This window comes from Sycon ciliatum, chromosome 10 (genome assembly GCF_964019385.1).
Source record: "Sycon ciliatum chromosome 10, ocSycCili1.1, whole genome shotgun sequence".
Lineage (NCBI taxonomy): Eukaryota > Metazoa > Porifera > Calcarea > Leucosolenida > Sycettidae > Sycon > Sycon ciliatum.
In genome coordinates this window covers 9,389,856-9,411,726 of record NC_088652.1, presented here as the reverse complement: position 1 = coordinate 9,411,726, position 21,871 = coordinate 9,389,856, and the positions used below count along the sequence as shown (strand labels likewise).

The window sequence follows — 21,871 nt, the reverse complement described above, 5'->3', positions numbered from 1 at the left end:
CGCAGTACCGAGTCTGGCAAGCCCGTGGACAAGGACAGCCGCTTGTCACATCTGTCGCTTGCGCTCATTGACGGAGTAGTGCGTCACCACAGCCGACTGGTCAACTCCTCCAATCTGTCTGACATGGTCAAGCAGCCAGTTGTGCTCGATCCGAGTCACCCTTTCACCCGGCTGCTGATTGTGTGGTATCATGTTGCGTCATGTCATCAAGGGCAAGAGCGTGTGTGCAATGAGTTGCGGCAGCGCTATCTCATCTTGGGGCTGAGATGAGCCGTCCGAAGTTCTTGGAACACTTGCCAGAAGTGCAGCAACGACAGAGCACAGCCAGCTGCGCCAGAGATGGCACCCCTGCCGAGCACTCGTCTCACACCATTTTGTTCGAGCATTTACTGTGGTTGGCATGGATTACTTCGGACTGATGACAGTGGCGGTCGGACGTCGGCACGAGAAGAGTATGGTGTGCTGTTCACCTGCCTGAGCACGAGAGCTGTGCACCTGGAGGTTGCACATGCACTGACCACGGATGCCTGCATCATGGCCATCCGTAGGATGATCGGCAGGCGTGGTCGACCTCGTCAAATTTGGTCTGACAATAGTACGAACCTCCGAGGAGCAGAACGAGAGCTGCGTGAGTCCCTGAACGACCTCGACCAAGACCAGCTCACCACCAACCTGGCGTCACTGCGCATCGAGTGGAGCTTCAACCCGCCATCTGCTCCGCACATGGGTGGAGCCTGGGAGCGCCTGGTCAGATCCGTGAAGTCCACCTTGCGGGTGATATTGCATGAGCGTGCTCCGAAGGACGAGGTACTGTTGACCCTCATGATTGAGGCAGAGAGTCTCGTCAACAGCCGACCACTGACACACGTGTCAGAAGGCCCCAACAATCCGGAGAGCCTCACACCTAACCACTTTCTGCTCGGCACATCCAGTAGCGTACAGCCACCCGGAGAGTTTACGGAGCGCGACCTGTGCTGTCACAAGCAGTGGCGTCTATCGCAGATCCTAGCTGACATGTTCTGGCAATGTTGGCTGAAAGAGTATGCCCCCAGCCTCGGCACACGCCAGAAGTGGCGTGGCGTTGGCCAAGAAATCAGTGTGGGTGATGTAGTAATCATCGTGGACGATCAGCTGCCGAGGGGCTCCTGGCCCAGAGGTCTCGTCACTGCCGTGTTTCCCGGGCGTGATGGGAAAGTCTGAGTTGCAGACGTGAAGACGGCAACCGGCCCTTTCCGCCGACCAGTAGTCAAGTTGTGTCGCCTGAATGTCCTCAGCAGTGCAGCTTAGTAATCAGGCTTGTGAGTATGCCTGTTACCGGGCGAGAATGTTCCTGCCTGATGGTTGAACTTGTGAACAAGATCGACATTGTTTGAATTTGTTGTGGAATTTGTCTTTGCTATTTTCGTTCTGTCTATTCGCTCACGTCTTCTGTAGAACTGCTTTCCAGTCTGTCTCTCTGCTCTTCTCTCTACTCTTCATCTCAAGAACGTTTCTCTTCTCCATTTCTTCGTTCTTGTGCTTCTCTAAGCTTCTGTACTCTCTTTTTCTCTTCGTTTGAATTTCCTTGAACATGACGTACGTGAACATGTGTTTTTTGCGTTCTGAACTGTCTTGATTTTCTTTTATGTTTTTTGCCAAATGTACAGTGAACTGTGCGCCGACCAGTAGTCAAGTTGTGTCGCCTGAATGTCCTCAGCAGTGCAGCTTAGTAATCAGGCTTGTGAGTATGCCTGTTACCGGGCGAGAATGTTCCTGCCTGATGGTTGAACTTGTGAACAAGATCGACATTGTTTGAATTTGTTGTGGAATTTGTCTTTGCTATTTTCGTTCTGTCTATTCGCTCACGTCTTCTGTAGACCTGCTTTCCAGTCTGTCTCTCTGCTCTTCTCTCTTCTCTTCATCTCAAGAACGTTTCTCTTCTCCATTTCTTCGTTCTTGTGCTTCTCTAAGCTTCTGTACTCTCTTTTTCTCTTCGTTTGAATTTCCTTGAACATGACGTACGTGAACATGTGTTTTTTGCGTTCTGAACTGTCTTGATTTTCTTTTATGTTTTTTGCCAAATGTACAGTGAACTGTGCGCTGTGTGCGTACAATGCTGCGCGGCTAGCGATGCGCTTTCTTTGGTACAGGCTTTTTTCTGTTGTGTCCGAGATCTATGGCTTTCGCTTTCTTGCAGTTTTCACCGCTTCACTGCAATAGTTGCTGTTTCCTTGAAGGCGTACTGCGATGCCTCCATTTTCGTAGATGGTCTTGGTGCGCGAAGCGCTGAGCAGACCTCGTGGTTTCTTTTTCAGAGTTTTTCAGTTTTCAGATTTGTTGTTGTTTGTGAATACACTTTATACAGTCTTCAAGCGAGCAGTAGTTTTCGATGTGTGGTCGTGACTTGGGCTGTCCGTATTGCCCTGAACACCGTTCATCAACACTGTGTCTTTGTACATTGATTCTTCCCATGGTTGGATGTACATGTATTTACAGCCTGACAATATCATTATCACGAGTTGCAGTAAACCAGAAACACTACAAATACACATCTCCAATACTAGTACAGTCTCCTACAGTAGTACAGGTCTGACCACCTTTGAACAAATAAAATCACTGTACATTTATTGGGGATAATACGGTAGGTGCTGAATTGCCAGTAGCATCCATTGCTCTTCCCTGATGAGCGCTTCTGAATATTTGTCGCATACTTGAAATTGCTCAGTTTTGCACCCTGCTCACCTTCAAACTATTTTCACTTTCTGGCTTATCTATTCTCTGTCAGTCATGAGATTCCATTGTAGAATGTGACAAGAGAGCGTTCTGGAACTAAGCTATTGCATGTCATACTTTGTTTAGTGACAAGAGCGCGGATATCATTTTATTTATAGCTTTGTTACGGCTGAGTCGCCAATTTCAGTATTTCACCTCTACATTGTTATTTTCAAGGGAAATTACTTTAGCCTTTGGCAACACATGAGCGATGACCTGTTCGTAGCGAAGTCCGAAAAATGTAGAGTTTCAAAATATCAACTTACGAGGACTGAAAACGCACACCTGGTTCTGTAGGTTTTCTTCCCAGTGACCCGTGGTTTTGTGAATCAAATCTCTAAACTCCTCAATACATCTATTTTCACGAACACTGCCGTTAATTGCCATGCGGGCATTTTGATTGCCGCAGAAGTTCTCTCTTTCAGTATCAAATGTCCTGCCAGGATAGTGAACCATTGTTACTCCCGTTTCACCAACAGGCAATTCGCAGAAGTATTCCCCTAGCAATCAGGCAGGCAGGCAAACAAAAAGAACAACCATCAGGAAAACAAACAATAAAACAGATTTGTTCATTCGGGTGACCAACACACAATCATAATATGTTGGCACTCTCCAAAGAGTACCTTTTGTGTACAGACAACTTTGCGAATAGCGACCCTCGGCGGGGCAGCAGAAAAGTGTCCTTATCCGCGAAGTACCCTTATACCCGTAGTCCCATTTGAATATGGTAAAAAGGGAGACGGTCAAAATGTTACAAGTCATGACTAACTGTTCACCAACCCACCCAGACCTTATACAGTCAGCGAGTGCGACAAAATGGCACAAACCTGATAAGGAGTACTGACGGCTAAGGAGCACCATTCTGTTGCGCTCACTGACTGTATAATGGCTGGTTACGTTGGTGGACAGTTAGTCAATGTAACCCGTATACTCGTAGCATTTTGCCTTTCTCCTTGTTTTACCATATTAGAGAGGTTTTGCAGAGCGAACGTTCGCAATGATTTTCGCGTTCCGGATTGCGAAAACTATTGCGAACGTTCACGCGAAATTTGTGTTTTGCATGTTTTTCGCTCCCAGGAATTTTCGCGTGCACTCGCTTGTTTGAGAAGTGGTCTTCATCCGATTATTTTGTTGTTGCGAGTGACGGCACCCTGAGTCATGGCCTGAGACGAGAGCTCTTTGACTACCTTGTCCATGGCCGGAGACTCACAGACAAACGGGTTGGCTTGTGCCGTAATCTGGCACATCAACACCTGAAATTCAAAAAGGCATCGTTGATGTAACTGACTCTGAGCAGTGAGAAGACGAGCAGGAAGGAGATCGGGGATGGTTCCGGAGATGAAGCAACACGGGCTGCCACAAGTATAGGAAAGCTAGCACCCGCGGACCAAGCCAAGAGTAGAGATCAAGCACAAACATGAGGATCCGATTGAGGGTGGCTCACCGCGCACGAACAGTCCACAAAGAGCGAAAATTACTGCGAACGTTTGCATGTTTCTCGCTCCTAGAAAATTTCGTGTGCACTCGCTTGTTGTTGAGAAGTGTTCTCCATCCGATTATTTGTTTGTTGCGAGTGGCGGCACGCGCACCAGGTACCCTGAGTCACGGCCTGAGACGAGAGCTCTTTGACTACGTTGTCCATGGCCGGAGACCCACAGACAAACGAGCCGGGTTGGCTTGTGCCGTAATCTTGCGCATCAACACCTGAGATTCAAAAAGGCATCATTGATGTAACCGATTCTGAGCAGTGAGAAGACGAGCAAGCAGGAGATCGGAGATGGTTCTGGAGATGAAACAACATGGGCTGCCAAAAATATCGGAAAGCTAGCACTCGCGGACCAAGCCAAGAGTAGAGATCCAGCACAAACATGATGATTGAGGGTTGCTCACCGTGCACCACTCCACCAGGCTGACCAGCGGTCAACAAAGAGCGAAAATTACTGCGAAAGTTTGTTTCGCGTTTCCTGCAACTTTCGCGTTCAAAACTGCGAACGTTCGCACGAAGTTTCGCTTTTCGTGACGTCAAACGAAAATTCGCGCGAACGTTCGCTCTGCAAAACCTCTCTATTTACAATTACTGCCTCACCATCAGAGTCCCATTTGAATGTACAGTCAACTTGGCTAATAACGACTGCGGATATAACGACAATTCGCGAATAACGACAGAATTTCCATGCCCAGAGCAAAGTCCCATCCAACTGTAACATAATTATAAAATGAGACTTCGGGTATAAGGACACTTCGCGAATAAGAACACTTTTCTGACGCCCCACCGGGTGTCGTTATAAGCGAAGTTGACAGTACATCATTTCTGTACATAGCAGGGCTGCCACTTGCTCTGATTATTCGGAAATCGTCCGATTTTTGATTGCCTGTCGGACAAACAGACCGATTTTGTTCCCAAAGAGGGACAACCGATTATTTTATTTTGAGCGTTTTTAGTGCAGTTGGACATTCGACGCTTCCAGGTCGCGTTTGGCCAGTCATTGTACATTTTGAATTCTTTATTCTCACGAAGGTACCATCGCCAAGAAGAGATAAATTTATGAGAAGGTGACATGTATGTGTAGGTGTAAAATGCACATGTGCTTGCATGTGTGTGGACAGTTAAAAATGTGTTCTGGGGCCCCAACAGCAAGCCATTTTCCTGAAAAATATTTCACCGGGGGACACCCGGACCCCCTCAGATTTTTCTCCCTCCAAGTGTGGCATGCCTGACATACATTACTTTGTGTGCGTCACACAAAAGCAGCCTTGGTCTTGAGTTCATCATGTCCAGTTGTATTTCGGTCGTATTTCTTAGTGTGGTTCTGGCACGGGTTGGGAGGAGGAATAAAATTGGTTGACAACATCTACAGCAATGAATCCACATAGCTCAAATATCCCTGCGACTTTTCATCTTTCATGTTATTATTTTTTGTCTCGAGCCGGGTTTGTGTTCTTTGTATTAAAGTTCAGAATACCAGTAGGGATTATGAAATGAAGAGTTTCATTCCAAAACGCTGAAAGGGGCAAAATAGGTTTGATCAAAAGGTAGATCTCAAATACAAAATCGGACTAGAACCATTTTAAAACTGCCTGCAAAATGTGTGCAAAAGAGAAAGGACCAAGGAACCACATGTCCACTAACACCAGCAGTTGCTTAACAATCAGCTCATGCGATAACAATGCACGACATTGACCGACGGTACTGAAGTTCTACAGCTTACTGGCTAACAGCTATAGCACCTCTTGGATGCGCACTCCAACAGGCTTCCAACTTGGAAGGTTCTAAGTTATAGAAATAACATAAGGAGGGCCCTACGGTCTCGCTTGCTTGCGCTATAAAAGGCCAGGTTCGCCTTTGTTAGTTGTGCTGGTGATGGGGGGACTTGCCTGAAATGTCATAATTTTTCGACATTACAATAAATAACGTTTAACCCTGCGCATGCGCCGAGTGTGAATAGCAACTGAGTACTAGTAGAGCGGTTGTCAGTTAACAAACCGCTATTTCTTTACTGGAGGTTAACGGTGATTCAGCCTCCACCACCAACACAAAGCCACATGCCTTCCACAACCAACGTCCATCACCAATATTTGGCGCTGGACTTTTCCAAGAGAGAAAGAAAGAAAGAAAGAAAGAAAGAGAGAGAGAGAGAGAGAAAGAGAGAGATGGATAGAGAGAGAGAGATAGAGAGATAGTCTGGTCTGTACGTTACGACACCTAACTTTCACAAGAGCACTCTAGCAGGACAAGGCGCACTAACTCCGCGTAAAGCGCAGAAGAAAATGTACATTTTACAAAATCCAGTTCACATTTGAACAGACAAGAAATCTTTACAAGAGCTTTGAGCTGATTCAAGGCAATGTGTGACCCTGGCAACCACACGTTCTTGCCAGTATTGCCTTCAGTTGCTCTGAGCCGGACAATATTCTGTCGCTTGCTGTAATCTAAGGCGAGGTAGTAAGAGCGACCGGGGAGCAGCCAAGGTGCTCTAGTTTGACGTCTGATTTGGCTGCTATGCACAGACACAATGAAATTATTGAATCTTGATAAACAAGGCAATGTGTGCCTAGTGTTTGACTTACTCAGATTGAAGGCACAGGACACAGTGTGGAATTTTAAGGATTTTGACATCTTGACATCAATTTTATTGGTATCGTAGAGTGTATAATAGGAGTTAGAGTGCGGATAAAGTGGCCTTTCATCATAGCTGAGCACCCATGGCTTGGTTTTGTAGGCAACTGAACGATCGCCCGCTAAGTGCATGGCGTGCATTAGGCAATCTGCCTCGTCGCTCCCAGCGGGTAGCCGTCCTCCCAGACGTCTGCATTGCTCCTTTGCCTGTACCAGTGTAGCTTTGTTGGCGTACAAACCAATGTGAGCTCTAGTCTTCAGGCACGTGTGACTACCCTCTGTGCACAGGAGAGAACACAAACACAGACAGAAATATACACACACACATGCATACACACACACACACGCACACACACACGCACACACACACACACACACACACACACACACACACACACACACACACAACAACAAAAATACATATTATGTGAATACCTACATGTAGCACATGCTACATTTCAAGTAACAGCCCCGTTAAGCGTTGGCGCTTTACATGTGTCCTGCAAATGAGTCACTCAAGATGGTTAGTCGCCTTTGGCCCTTTGTGTGTGCAAATGAGTCACTCAAGACCCTGTTGGCCCTTTGTATGTGCAAATGACCTCTGTATTCTTTCAGCCCTAAGTTTTCTTCGACTTGCAGAATTCCTTTCTCCAAATTTGGGAAGATTCGAATTTGACCCGAAGTCATGCTAGCTTCCATGCTTCACAAAAAATTATTTTTTGTGTTCAACTTTTTGATACCAAATCCGTTCTTTCTGGGCATGAACATCTGAGTTAGGGCAGGAAACGAGATGACAGAGAGCACATAGTCGACATAAGATAAGGAGATGCTGAAGTATAGTTTAATGATAAATAGACAGACTGGCGGACGGACAAATGTACAGATAGATAGATGCGCAGATTTAGACATTTACTCACACACAACTTGTGGGTGGTTAGTGGCTCTGGAGATAGACTAGGCTTACCCGGTGCAGTTTCACACACAACCTTGTGCTTGAGTGCTGGGTCAGATGTTACATCATATTTTTTGCCGTCACTAGCATACTGCAACCCCTCGCTTTTCTGGGCCAACCACGCAACCGGATTGCTCTCTGAGGTACTAAGAAATTCCTTCACGCAGGAAGTTCTTGTCGCTATTTTTGCATTAAACGCCTTGCAATGATCAGTTGCTTTGGCGAAGGTCATATCAACAGGGAAGTACTTCAGGATTGTCGATGGATAGTATGGACATCTGAATTCCGCTGTTCAGCATGAAAGAGAATGCAAATGCACACACATGCACGCACGCACGCACACACCACACCACACACACACACATCCTCTCACATACACACACACAGACACACACACATACACAAACACATACACACACATACACATGCACACCTCAGACCTCAGTCCTGCCCATCGCGGAAGCGATGATAGCGAACAGCTATGTTAGACATAGCAACTTGTGCTGGGATTACACCATTCAACAGCTTGCAAGGCTGATGAATTGATCGCCACTATTTGTAGCCTGGTATCCACCACACAGCTGATTGAAGTGACTTTTTCTGGCCAGTGAATCTCTATTTTTCATTTCTCCATTTTTCTTCTTTTTTTCTTTTTTTTCTACACACACACCACACCACACACTCCGGCATACACTGGCTGTTGGTAACCACCCAGGAGAATGAAAGAAAAGTCAGGAAGAGTCCGAGAAAGAGAAGAAAGACGTGTGCGACCATAATCGTCGGGAATTGAACCCGCAACCTCTCGGTTGGAAATCGACTGCACATACCACTGCACCATATGGGACACATACACAAATGCACACACACATACACACACACATCCTCTCACATACACACAAACACAAACACACACACACATACACACACACACCCCCTCTCACACACACACAAACACACACACACACACACACACCTCAGACCTGCCCATCGCGGAAGCGATGATAGCGAACAGCTATGTTACACATAGCAACTTGTGCTGGGATTACACCATTCAACAGCTTGCAAGGCTGATGAATTGACCGCCACTATTTGTAGCCTGGTATCCACCACACAGCTGATTGAAGTGACTTTTCTGGCCAGTGAATCCCTATTTTTCATTTTTCCACACACAAACACACGCACACGCACACACACATACTGTAAAGACCACAGCAAGCGCCCACGCCAGCTGTAGGATCCAACGGATATTACGGAGGATTAGCAAGACGAAAATTCGCATTTGCGTTCGCTCTCCAAGGAAAGTTGAACTCAGTGACGGAATTCGCGATTTATCCGGGTTCGCATCGCAGTTTGCGAATCAAAATTCAGTGGCTGCGCTTCGCTTTTCGTGTTTTATCGCCCAAAACTGCGATGCACTGGCCATGCATACCGGTATGTAAAAAGTCCATTCTGTACTGTTTGAGTTGCAGTTTGCATGCGACTGTTGTACTGCTGACTAAGGAGTAGTGTTCTACTACTCCAACCAACTGGCCTGTCCTGCTCAGTCCGCGCGCGGGTCGCGGATCGCGCTCTGTTTGATTTTGGACACTGCACAAGCCACTTCCATAGTCGCACTGGTCGACCGGTCGTACAAGACTGCACAGTCTGCAGTCTTTTGAAGTTTTGTACACGGTGGGGACTTTCCCTGAAGTTCTCCTTTCTTCTTTTACTGTCAAGCTCAATTCAGTTTGTTTCTGTTCGACAAGCCACAGTTGAAGTAGATGGTTCTTAGTCTCATGTAGCCAACATGTTTAGTGAATCTTATCACTGTGCAGAAGCGGGAAAAAGAACTGGACGCGCCAGGAGTGTCGATTCGTTTCAATGAAGAAAAGGAGAAAAGCGATAATGTTGTGCGCTTTGAACAAAGTGTCACGATCGTTTGAGCGCTTTCCTGAGCTTTCTTTGTGGAAGGAATCAGTGGAACTGCCCTGTTGAAGGACATTGTGTTGTGAAGAACTTGAAGTCGGATGGACACTGAACATGTAACAAGCCCAAGCAGAAACCCTAACGTAAAATATTCAGGTCAACCGTTCGTTTGGAAAAGCAAATAGTAACTGAAGCTATTGTCCTCTTCTGTACAAAATCCTGCTATTGTACAGATATTAGGGGTGAAAGTTGGCATTGAAATCCCGAGTTCGAGTACTCTGATTTTCTCCGATCGAATATTCGAGTATTCGAGTATTCTTCATCTCCTAAAAATTGCACACCGAGGGCCTTAAAATCACATGATACAACCCTGATGAACCGAGTGGCAGTCATTTTTCTCTGGTATATTGGTTGGTGGGTCATTTGGGCTCTCTTTACTCGTGAACAAATGTTCACCACACAGTCTGCACATCAATATCTGCCGACTGCTGCTCTGAAACTGCAGATTTCTGTGGTAAATGCATGTGCCATGTATGAACAAGTACTCTGATTTATTCCGAGTACGATTATTTCTGAAAAAACCGAGCGAATACTCGAGTACTCGGTATAATTGTTTCACCCCTAACAGATATACATGTAAACTTTTGATGAAGGAAAACTGCTAATCAATACTGGGAGTTGCTAGTCAATTGTTAAACTGTGTAGCAGTGACTGCTATGGAAAAAAATCAAAGTAAACCGATCCCTGATTAGCAAACAGAATTCTCACATGCATGACGTTGACACGACGTACATTGTGTACAGACATTACAGCGTGGTACATTTATAACTGCCCTGACACGAATCCGCGATTCGTGTTCCGACTACTTTTCCGATCGAAAAATGCGAAAGTTCGCAATCCAGTTCGCGAACTGAAAAATGTTTGCGAACGGGAACGCAAATTTCGTCTTGCTAATCCTCCGTAATGCTTCGATAACTTCTGTGTAATGCTATTAAACCATAATGGTCCAAAACAACCTTATAATGCTGACTTAACCCTTTGAGCTCTACCATGGCATCCATGGATTCCTACAGGGTTCGCGCAGAGGTGCGCGATCAATCGCACGACAGTCCCAGTATGCATTTCAAAATTATCTTATTTCACTTACTTGATTTGGAATATCTCAGTGCAACAGAATCGCCTTCAAGTCTTCTGAGAGCTGCCCTATTGTGCCTAAGCGAGATACTGTACCCACATCCAAAAATTTCATCTGTTCTGAAGTTTTACTCGACGTAGAATGGTGATTCAAAGTCCTGAAGATTTCTGAAAACAATCGATTGATTTGGTTTCCAGTACGCATGCGCTATGCAACCATGAGTCACAGGGGAAGTCCTGTTTGAGCACCGCCGTGCTTGCACGCAATTTGAAACCAATTGAAGCGTATCCGTGTTTCTCTCTTCGGCGCTCAGTGATTTTTCATCGCGCTACATCAAACGACTCATCGTTGAAACGCGTATTCTCTCAGCTTTCCAATGAACCCTCATTTTTGGCGATCGGAGGAAGGACAATGAAGTTATGATAAGTTGAACAGTGATGTCTATGCACTGCACAAACATTCACAGTCCCACACGAGTAAACTTGTGCTTCGGATTTGAGGTCGTTTTTGAACACGAATTAACTCGTGGATCGGGCGGGATCAAAGGTTAACCCTTAGTTTTCTCAAATCTAGGCTGCGCGATACACTCTTGATGTACGGTGAAGTTTCAAAACGTTTAGTTGGTCCAAATACAGGGTGCGTATTGTGCTCCGGTTCACTTTGTACAGTACCGGTATACCAGTATGCGGCCTACACTACGCTAGCTAAATGAACGTGGCATAATGCATATGTCCATATCTCGTGACATCACGAGTTTGGCTTGGCTAGCATTCCAGTGCCGGTTATACTCCCATTCATAATAAATTCCCTTTGCTATAGATTACAATTTAACTATCTCACATGTAGAATATGTGCAAGGAAACCAACCTGATGTCAGAGATGCTGGGACTAAAAGGACGGATTAGCGGATCCGAAATTGAGGAAAACACATACACACACACACAAAACACATGAACAATATGAAATTTAGAAGAAGAAGGGGTAGCAATCCACCATCATAACTAGATATGTTGTCAGGAAGTGCGACAACATGCCTAAACATCAAATGGCCAAACACTTAGCATTACAGGAAGTTCAAGAGCCATGTGGGAGGAGTGGTCTAATCGATTCGTTGCTCGTACATGAGGGCCTGGACGTTTGTGCTCCGCTTCAACGTAATTTCAGCGCGAAGCAGCCTTCTGTGCCATGAATTTACCGACAGTTGTTGCACTAAACACACGGAACAGGTTGCACTGAGACTGGCTCTCTGCCAAGCCACGGGGGGGGGGGGGGGGGGGGCACATCATGGCAACTTGAGTACAGCTAGACCCGGGGCGGCTTCTTACAACAGGACCTGGAAATCTACAATTCCAAATTTCGGCACTGCACTGGCAATGCAAGGGAGATTTTAGAACAGGATCAAGGAGTTGACAGGCGAACAGTCTACGTACAGGGATTCACCGTGCACAGTGAATGCGATAAGAGAGAAGTCGTGGAAGATCCAGTCCGCCCTGCACAACTACCCCTACCCCTATTTGGTATTATGGAAAGTTCGGAAACCCCCTCGATAGGACTTTGCCGAAAATAATGATTTTTTTTAATTACAGAAGATAACATAATAAATTTGCGTGAGTGACGGTGCCAGGATGTCAGCATATGCCTGGAAGAGACTTGCTGCAACACCATCTATCCCAGTGGCTTCCTGGTGTCCAATTGTACTGACATATTCTGGGTAGCTGCATTGGAGACTGGCGCGAATTACAAGAAGTGCACCACATGTGGAGTACATTCAAAGATGCCTTGGTTGGCAGGGACCAGAATAGACCAATCCCGAAAAGATTGTCTGGGTTCGTCAGCTCGTGTGAAGTGCATCGTTTTGTATTCGGTTTGTGTGTGTCAGCTCATGGCGGAGGAGAGATAGAATTTTGCCCGCTGAACTGAAGCTAAAGGATTTGATGAGGTCCTGCCAGCAGCTAGTCAAAGGACCTTCGGTACCTTAGGCAGACCGTGACGGAGTTTGGAGGCCAGCTAGCTCTCGGTGAGGAGAGAAACATTTGCGTGGCGATCGACTCTCCGTGAAAAATACAAGCTACATAGCGCTGACATACTGCAACAGCTACGATTTCAACTAACTTCTCGATTTGCTGCTTTACATGTACCAGGTCGCGGAAGAGCTTGACGACCTCCACTGACTCCGGTTTCCGAAATACTGCCGTCGTGTTCGTTGATGTCGCTGGTGACATTCTCCCCTTGCAGGACGTGCGCATAGTTGTCGTCCCGGGGGTAAAGACTATGCTGTCTTTAGAAATAGTTCTTCATCACGCTCGCGCGAATGATGTTTCTCATCATGAACTCGTTCTGACGGTGTGACACGGCGATGGTTTTGGCTGGGAACTGGCTTGGCGAAAACACTATCTTCTTGTGCAATATAACATTGATCGGCTGCAGATGAGTACAGTCACTTCGTGGTTGGTCCTATAGGAGGGCACCTGCCAGGAAAGAGGCAGAACTCATCGAAGACGAAGCGCTCGCAACAAACAATAGCACTCAAAATATCTCGTAGGATTTAGGGCCTATCTCTTTGAGCCACAGCGCTCACAGCCTTGCCTACTTCATCAAAGTGAGCTTTACATGTTCGTTGACCTCTTCACACTACACAGAAGAGCGAATCAAGGATTATGTCTTAGCATTTCAACTCCAACAGCAGACCATTACCAGTACGAGAGAGAAAACTACAAAGGGCTTTGCTTTCTGTCGCACCGTCTCTCTTGCATGCAACTAACGAGAAAAACCGTGTACTTACCCTCGCATTCACACGCGAACTATCAAACACGTCCTGTGCCGCATGCTGATCAGGTAGTGCCATGTATGTGTTGCACAGTGTACTATGATCTCAGTTGACATGCCCCCTTTTGAACCCAGACAATCTTTTCGGGATTGGTGTATTCGTTTCCGGTGTGAGTCCCGCCTTAATGTGCTTGGGATTTGGGTTGTTATAATTCGCGTTTGGATCAGTAGTTCTCCCACGGTTCAACACAATGATAATAATACTATGTGCACTGGAGATTGGTTATAACGACACTCCTTCGGGAGTAGGCATACGCGGATAATGCCGCTAGAAAAATTGGAAGAATTCGGTACTTTTTCTGGTAAGTTTCATGCATGTTTGGTATGTGGATAAAGAAATGGAGCAGGTTTCGAGGAATTGCCCACCATAAGGTTTGTATGGTTCTGCCAATTTCACTGCTTTTCGAGCATAATCTGCCACCTTTTCGAGCATTGTACGCAAACCCCTATTCGGGAGAGAACAAAATGTCACTTTATTCGATCTGTCACTAAACCCGATCCTCACTTAAAACGACTTGGGTAACAGCATTGTGTCGCTAAACTCAATTTGTCGTTACATGCAAGATCATTATATCCGATCTCCACTGTTATATCAAACAGAACTTACAGGTACAGCGAGGCGGCACAGAAGAAAGACTTCCATTAGCTGTGCAAACTTGTGTGGCAACACCCACTAAAGTTAGATTCTTTGTGCAGGAATAAGTAACATTTTCCTGGTATTGAAGCACTAACCGGTCAGTTACACCATCGGTAATTGCAGGTACAGCACACTTCACAGCTGTACAAAGAATACGAAAAGGAAGAAAGGCAACAGGTAAAAAGGAGAAGGACAGCGCGAAGTCAATACTTGTACGGTCATAGTCACAACAGGCCATGTTCATACATACATTGCATCACAAATTGGCGCTGAGAAATATGGCGCTTAGATCTGTCCCGCTGAGAAAGTTCGCGCTGACATATTTGGTGCTGAGATATATGGCCATGATTTATGTGGCGCTGAGATATTCGGCGGAAAGAAGAGGATCGATGTGTTACTTGTGGACATGTCATTACAGGGCTGTCATCAGGGTACGTGTATGCCTCCCGTTTCCTCGGCTCCAGTTTTCATCTCGTACATGAGTCATCATGGCACCCAACCAAAATCTCCTTAGTGGTAGATTATTGAAGATGGCATCACCAAAATTAAAAAATTCTTACTCGAACGACGACAGAGCACCTGTTTTTAAAACTAGCCTACTGTGCATGTGGTGTCAGCCCAAACGTATGCCTGCTAAGTGCTAAGTGGGAACTAGGTACAGGTGTGTGTATCATTGAAGTGTAAAGAGCTGCAGCTAGTCAGGGCGAAACACTCTTTGATGTTGTTCAAGATTAACCAGTTTATAGCTAAGACAGCCCAGTGCTAAAGAAAGCAAGCCTCGTGCGTATTGGCACTGGATTTCACTTACGTATTTCGCACACGACGTGTATTGAGGCGTTCAGGTAACGAGTGGAAGAGTCTGGTGATCCAGTGACATATGCAATATTATCGTTTTTTCCATGCTCAAACTGGTCGATCCAGGCAGGATGGGGAACATCATGTGATGTGCATCCCGACGTGAATGCTCTTGCACTCAGTAATGTACCATTGTGTAAGTTGCATATATCATGGCCATTTGTAAAGTTGAAATGGGTGGAATCGGGTGTCCATTTCAGGACTGCGCCAACCTGAGGACAATATCTGTGCCCAGTCAGTGGCACACCTGCATAGAAGCACAAAATAACGATTTAATTGTTTGCAAACATGTATCATATCTGCAGTTCATTCTGCAACCCATCAGTACTTGAGCTGCTGTGGGTTTGCTAGGAGCCATAGAATTGCACAACACGTGCCACATAATCTGATGGCACGTGGGTATTTTCCCTCTCCCATTGGACCTACCACTGCCAGTTTTCTGGACCGTACTGCCAGAGAAAAATAAATTATATGCAGCATTGGGCAAAACCAGGGCCGAGGTGATCTGGCTTCTTGTGACAGCACTGGAGCTCTCTCAGCTCGCCAACACCTTCCCAGCCACAGTCTTTCAATGCAATAAAAGAGTTAGTCACCAAGGTTTGCACTAGGCGCTTCATCAGAGAAGTCAATGCTGGCTGAACTGCAGTATCCTAGTAAGATCGACTACGAAATACGCGAAAACAACATCCAGAACGTTTTGGCTTTATTCGAAAGGCTGCACTGGAACCTCGGACTATTACAGTCCATTCATCGGAAACAGTCCCGCTGGCATTTTAAAGTCCGATTTGGGCAGAGTTGAGGATCAAAAACCCACTTTGAATCTCAAAAATCTGGGTTTGAGATCTGCTTCTCCATACACGTTTTCCAATGGCATACCTGTCTTAATTTTGTAATACCTGCCGAAATTTCTAATCCCCTGGCCTCAAATGTCGCAATGAATTGCACGGGTCACAGAAGGCAGAATGTACTGTTGTTTCATGAAATCCACGCGGGAGACACCAACATGTTAGGGTGCCAGTTTCCAATGAATGGACTGCAGTATGGTAAAAAAATTGCCTTTTGTCCTCCATACAATCATGTGCTATTGTAGGGAAGGGATTGCTTTAAACCCGGAACCCTTTTTGTGCCCAGTTTAGTTCGCCGATTGAGGTGACGAACATTCTGCGCCTGCAAACGTATGCGATTGGAGTCAATTTGACTCGGGTCCAAAGTCATTTTCGCTTCCACTTAGTTCGCGATTCACACCTTTAGCGAAAATCGCGAACATTGCAGGATCGCAAAGTTATCTGGGTTTACAGTGGAAGACTGGAGTTTGATACAGTTGTTGTGGCCGCCTCATAGCCTAGGACCTGTGCCATAATTCATGATCCCCAGCAAGAAGGCAGCAATCCCTATACTAGTGGTACTGAAGATGGCATCAACAAATTTATTCCCTATACTGATGGTCAAATAAAATTAGTGTAACATAGTACAACCACACACTTTAGTGACGGCGCCGCCGTTTCTGCGTGTGAGAGGCATACATTTACCGATGTTGTAATGGGGTTGGATTTGACGTTGCACCTTTCACTGATTGGTGGGTTTCACTTACTTCGAAGTACGTATTTCGCACACCACGTACATTAAGGCGTCAACGTAATGAGTGGAAGAGGATGGTGATCCGGTGACATATGCAATCTCATCCTTTGCTCACTATCTGCAGCTAGTTTTTGTTTGTTTGTTTGTTTGTTTGTTTATTTAGAGTCGAAGAACAAACAGGCAAATTTGCCTAATTACATGATATCGACTAAAAAGGAGAATAAATAATTATAAAAGGCCAATGAAGGTAATGACACTGAGTAGAGTGGGTAGTAAAGTATTACTTTGTTAAAGCCAGTTAGGCCAGTAAAGGAAATAATAGTACAGCGGGCAGTGGCATTACTGAAAAGCAGCATGTGCTGGGAGGGATCGCATGAATCGGTGGTACTGTGGGATTTTCCTGATGTCGGGCTGGAGCCTGTTCCACAGTGATACACATTGGAATGAGGCAGAATGTGTGCCAGCGGATGTCTTAGTGACTGGAAATTTAAGTGCTCGATTTCCCTGACTACGTGTAGCACGGCCGGCATTAAGAGGACTGAACATATCGGTAAGCACTAGTCAGGGCGAAATACTGTTTGATGTTGTTCAAGATTAACCAGTTTATAGCTAAGACAGCTCAGTGCTAAAAACGCAAAAGAGTAAAACCCATGTGTATTGGCACAGAGTTTCACTTACGTATTTCGCACACGACGTGTATTGAGGCGTTCAGGTAACGAGTGGAAGAGTCTGGTGATCCAGTGACATATGCAATATTATCGTTTTTTCCATGCTCAAACTGGTCGATCCAGGCAGGATGGGGAACATCATGTGACGTGCATCCCGACGTGAACGCTCTTGCACTCAGTAATGTCCCATTGTGTAGGTTGCATATATCATGGCCATTTGTAAAGTTGTAAAGGTTGGAATCAGATGTCCATTTCAGGGCTACGCCAACCTGAGGACAAAAACTGTGCCCAGTCAGTGGCACAGCTGGATAGAAGCACAAAATAAAGATTCAATTTGAACTCGGATGGTGAGCCAATATAGTTATGATGAAGAAAGGAAAAGGACAAAATGGTACGAGTTATGACAAACTGTCCACCAACGTAACCAGATTTTATACAGTCAGCAAGTGCGACAAAATGGTACATAACTGACAAGGAGTACTGAGACATTCTGAAGTGTTGGAGCTAGGTGTCAGGTCGCCGAATGTCTCAGTACTCCTTGTCAGTTTTGTGCCATTTTGTCGCACTTGCTGACTGTATAAGATCTGGTTACGTTGGTGGACAGTTTGTCATAACTCGTAACATTTTGTCCTTTTCCTTTCTTCATCATAAAGATTCAATTGTTTTGAAATACTGTACAGCAGGACATTTTCGGACGGAAATATTTTCGGACAAAGCTGAATTTCGACCTTTCGAACGGATTTTATTTTCGTACAGTGCTGCATGCTAAATGCACGTGTTCACAATTTCGCATGCGATACGCATGTATAGTGTACATAACTTCACAGGTGCAAATTTTAGTACGGAATTAATTTTAGTACAAAAAGAAGCCGTGTACGAAATCGTACGAAAATGAATTCCGTCCGAAAATTTCCTGCTATACAGTACTTAGCATCTCTGCAGTTGTATCACATGTACCATCTTTCCATTCTTCACCCTCTATACAAAAGTGCTTTTTCTTCGAAACGCTTGTTTATAGTTTTCTACTCTACGAGTCGTACTAATCTATATTTTCTTCAGATGTCCCTCAATCACTTCGCTCTGTTCCAATCAACAGTTATTCAGCATGCACATAATGACCATGAATGATATGTACCAGCCATCATACACATATGCGGTCGTTTTCTCGACACTATGGTTTTGGGGAATTACAGCCCTTCAACTCCACATCCATGCACTCAGGTACCGCACACCCAGCCCCCCCCCCCCCCCCACGCACATACTGACAGGCTAGGAACTTGTTTTGACTTTGCTCAAAGTTAACATACGGCTAGAAAGCACTGAAACGAAACTCCTTGCAACAACAGAAACCCACCAGCACTTTGACAGGCAATGACGACCAGGGCACTGAGGATGCTTAGTCCAAGTTGGCCAGCCATGTCGCGATACAATCTGCAAATCAAAGGACAACAACTCACAGCGCATAAGTACACCATGCAAACATTGATTCAAACATGAGCAAGCAACAACTGTACAGCCATACAAACAGCAAGAGAGTGTACCTGGAGCCAGAGAAAAAAGACAACTAGATAAACTAAAGACTTTCGAGCATAATCAGGGGTTTCTGGAGACGGAGCCGAAAATGGAAGTTTTAAGTGCGTTAGTGGAGGCTGCCGAGCAGACGTGCAGGCTTTCTGCTGGCAAATTATAAATTAAAGACCGTGAAGGACTAAGATTGTCATGGACCCGCAGTGGTACCACATAATTATGTCATCATTATGTCATCATTTCATCCTCATGTACCACCGGCCGTGCACACTGCACACAGGCGGGATGAGTTCCGGAACGAAATGCTCGCTGTGGCCGCGGATGGCAAACTATAGTGAGGTTTGCCACGCACACCGTGATCGCTCTCGAAAAAATCTTTGTGAAAGGCCACGTCCTATGCAACCGCCATATCAAAGGAAAGGATATGTAACTCCCGGTACCGAAAGGCGGGCTCACGCCATTAATAAGCTACTTCCCTTGTCTAACCCCCCCCCCCCAGACGAAAAAGACGTATAGTAGCCGACTGGCTGAATTTAAAAAAAGAGAAGGAGAAATCTACAAGGGAGGACATAATAATATTATTACTAGCTTGAATAGACGGTGTGACAGACGCGTCAGCCCGTTGCCTGCCTCACAGGCTGAACAAAGATGCGAACGTGATGATACATGATACATGTACATGCAGGAGGGTGATTCAATGGACACCTATGGTTAGGCACCGGCGCATTATGCCGGCATAATTATTGGCATAATTTGGTGGTTGAAAATTTGGAGCATAATTTGGCATCCTCTCGGAGGTAGGAGCATTACTACACGCTTATACCACAGTTCTAGTACCGGTATGTAGGCTATCACGACAACTGTGTGCAATGCACCTGATCAGTGCTGGTGGTCTGCATGGAGGTCATGCAGATAGTGTTTTCAATGAAAAGCAGGGTAGAAATCATGGCAATACAGTATTGTATGCTCGAACTCGTCTTCTTCAAAGTTCTTTCGCACACTGACACAGTACATGTAGCAGAAGATGCGAGTGAAGATGCGAGTGAATCAGCCTTCATCAGGTATCCCGGGGCGGACGAGATAGCGGCGGGTAGTCCGCAAAACTCCGTGTACATGTACATGACAGTCATTACATTTGTACATTATGCATTATGCATTGTGCATTGTGCATTGTGCATTGTGCATTATGCATTATGCATTATGCATTGTGCATTGTGCATTGTGCATTGTGCATTATGCATGTTACGAAGTCATGACCTCTGGATTTTAGCAGCCATGATATGACTGCAGCCTATGGATATTGCCAAGAGTCCATAAACATTTATGCACTCTTGATATTGCTCTAAAGTGATGTGTAGTTGATGTTCGGTCATGATGGAAGGAGAAGTGGAGCTACGGGAGTGATGAGCTGATTATTCGCAGGGTGAGGGCGACATCGGTTGGACGAGTATGATGATTACGAAGACAGTTGAACATGATAATTTCCAAAGGTAACTCAAAGTAATTTGGCAATGAAATATTATTTTTACTGAAGTATAAAAGAACTCAAGTAATGAACAGAAGAAGTAATGTTTTCTCTTTTCCATGTTTATCTCTAACATGCATGGACACCTTGGTATGGGGATACTCATGTATTTTGTTGTAAAATGGCCACTTGCACCTTGCAAGTACGGAAAAATGCACAATTTTCCAAACTTTGAGGCTCCATAAGTACAACAAAGTGAATATATATCCCCGGGTGCCAAAGCATAATATGAGGATTTTACGAGCATAATGCGAGAATCCATGAAAGCATAATTCCATGATTTCGCGAGCATAATCCGCCGGAGCCTACCTATGGTACATACATTGTATTACTCACCTGCAACGATGGCTCGTCCGATTCACGTATAACACTCGTATATCGCCAGCAATCGTATTTTAGCCTATCTTCAAGGACAACAATGAGCAAGTGAACATTCTCCTCAGAATTACTGCGTATAATATGTATGGATGTTGCTGGACGGGCCCTACGACTTTCTGCGGCTCAGAGTGCATACAGCTACAGCGCAAGGTCACGTACGAGTGCTCCGCAGCGCCACAGTACTCATAGTGCCGGGATTTGGCGCAAAAAGCGGATGCCCAATTTGACGCAGCAGCGTCTGACGCCAGCATATCCAGCATATCGGCTGCGTTGTTGCTGCTGCTGCATGACTTGGCGCATTAATTGGCGGCAACATGATCGTAGACGTGAAGCGTATTTGTGTACAACCTGGCCTGAAGTATGTTCAATTTCTCAAATTCCGGTGTGTTGATTCATGAACATCGGCGGTTGTCGATGTCACCTCAACATTTGCACATTTTTAAAATTTGTAGTTGTGGTCCTGCACGCACGCACCGCCATATATGCATTCTTTGCCCTTTTTGGACGATGTCGATTTTGTTTTTGTAGTTGCTTCGTTGTGATCGGGTCAGTGACCAATTTCTACAGTATACTCGTTCAATACGATGGCAGCTTGGTCTGGCTTTTCGGTTTCGGAAATTATCTTTCTCTACTTTTCTGCGATGATGGAATGCCATACCTCATGACATTTCAGTTACATATCATCGGAAAATACAGTTCTCATCTCGGCAACAGACGAAAGAAACCACTACCGGAATTTCCACTGCACTGGCACTTGCTCTGACCACGAGGTCAGGAAAGCGAAAGCGCTTGGATGTCAGCGGCAGTCCCTCAAGAGTCCAAACCTACCTGATTGTATGAATTATTTTCGTCGACTTCAAGAATACGAGCCACGAGGCACTTCCTCCAACATGTAACATGCGAAAAATTACATCCAAAACGGGCCACAACTTTATTAGGAAACGCACGGACTCTTTTGGATACGAACATGCAATTCGTAAAGTTTGTGTGACAACTTCACGTCTACGCGTGTACGAG

At 45.4% G+C, this 21,871-nt stretch overlaps 1 protein-coding gene across 1 annotated transcript in view; it reads right to left on the bottom strand.

Moving 5' to 3' along the window:
- The window catches only part of LOC135826304 (uncharacterized), a 101,119-nt gene extending 80,146 nt beyond the window's left edge, over positions 1–20,973 (bottom strand). The window contains exons 1-9 of the mRNA XM_065338927.1: positions 20,813–20,973; positions 18,779–18,855; positions 17,435–17,728; positions 15,132–15,425; positions 14,294–14,464; positions 11,728–11,748; positions 7,833–8,108; positions 6,820–7,146; positions 3,018–3,251 (exon numbers count right to left, since the gene is read on the bottom strand). Of these exons, the coding sequence (XP_065194999.1) occupies positions 3,018–3,251; positions 6,820–7,146; positions 7,833–8,108; positions 11,728–11,748; positions 14,294–14,464; positions 15,132–15,425; positions 17,435–17,728; positions 18,779–18,842 (1,681 nt within the window). The 5' untranslated portion in view covers positions 18,843–18,855; positions 20,813–20,973. The remainder of the gene's footprint in view (positions 1–3,017; positions 3,252–6,819; positions 7,147–7,832; positions 8,109–11,727; positions 11,749–14,293; positions 14,465–15,131; positions 15,426–17,434; positions 17,729–18,778; positions 18,856–20,812) is intronic.
- Between the last annotated feature and the right edge of the window lie 898 nt (positions 20,974–21,871).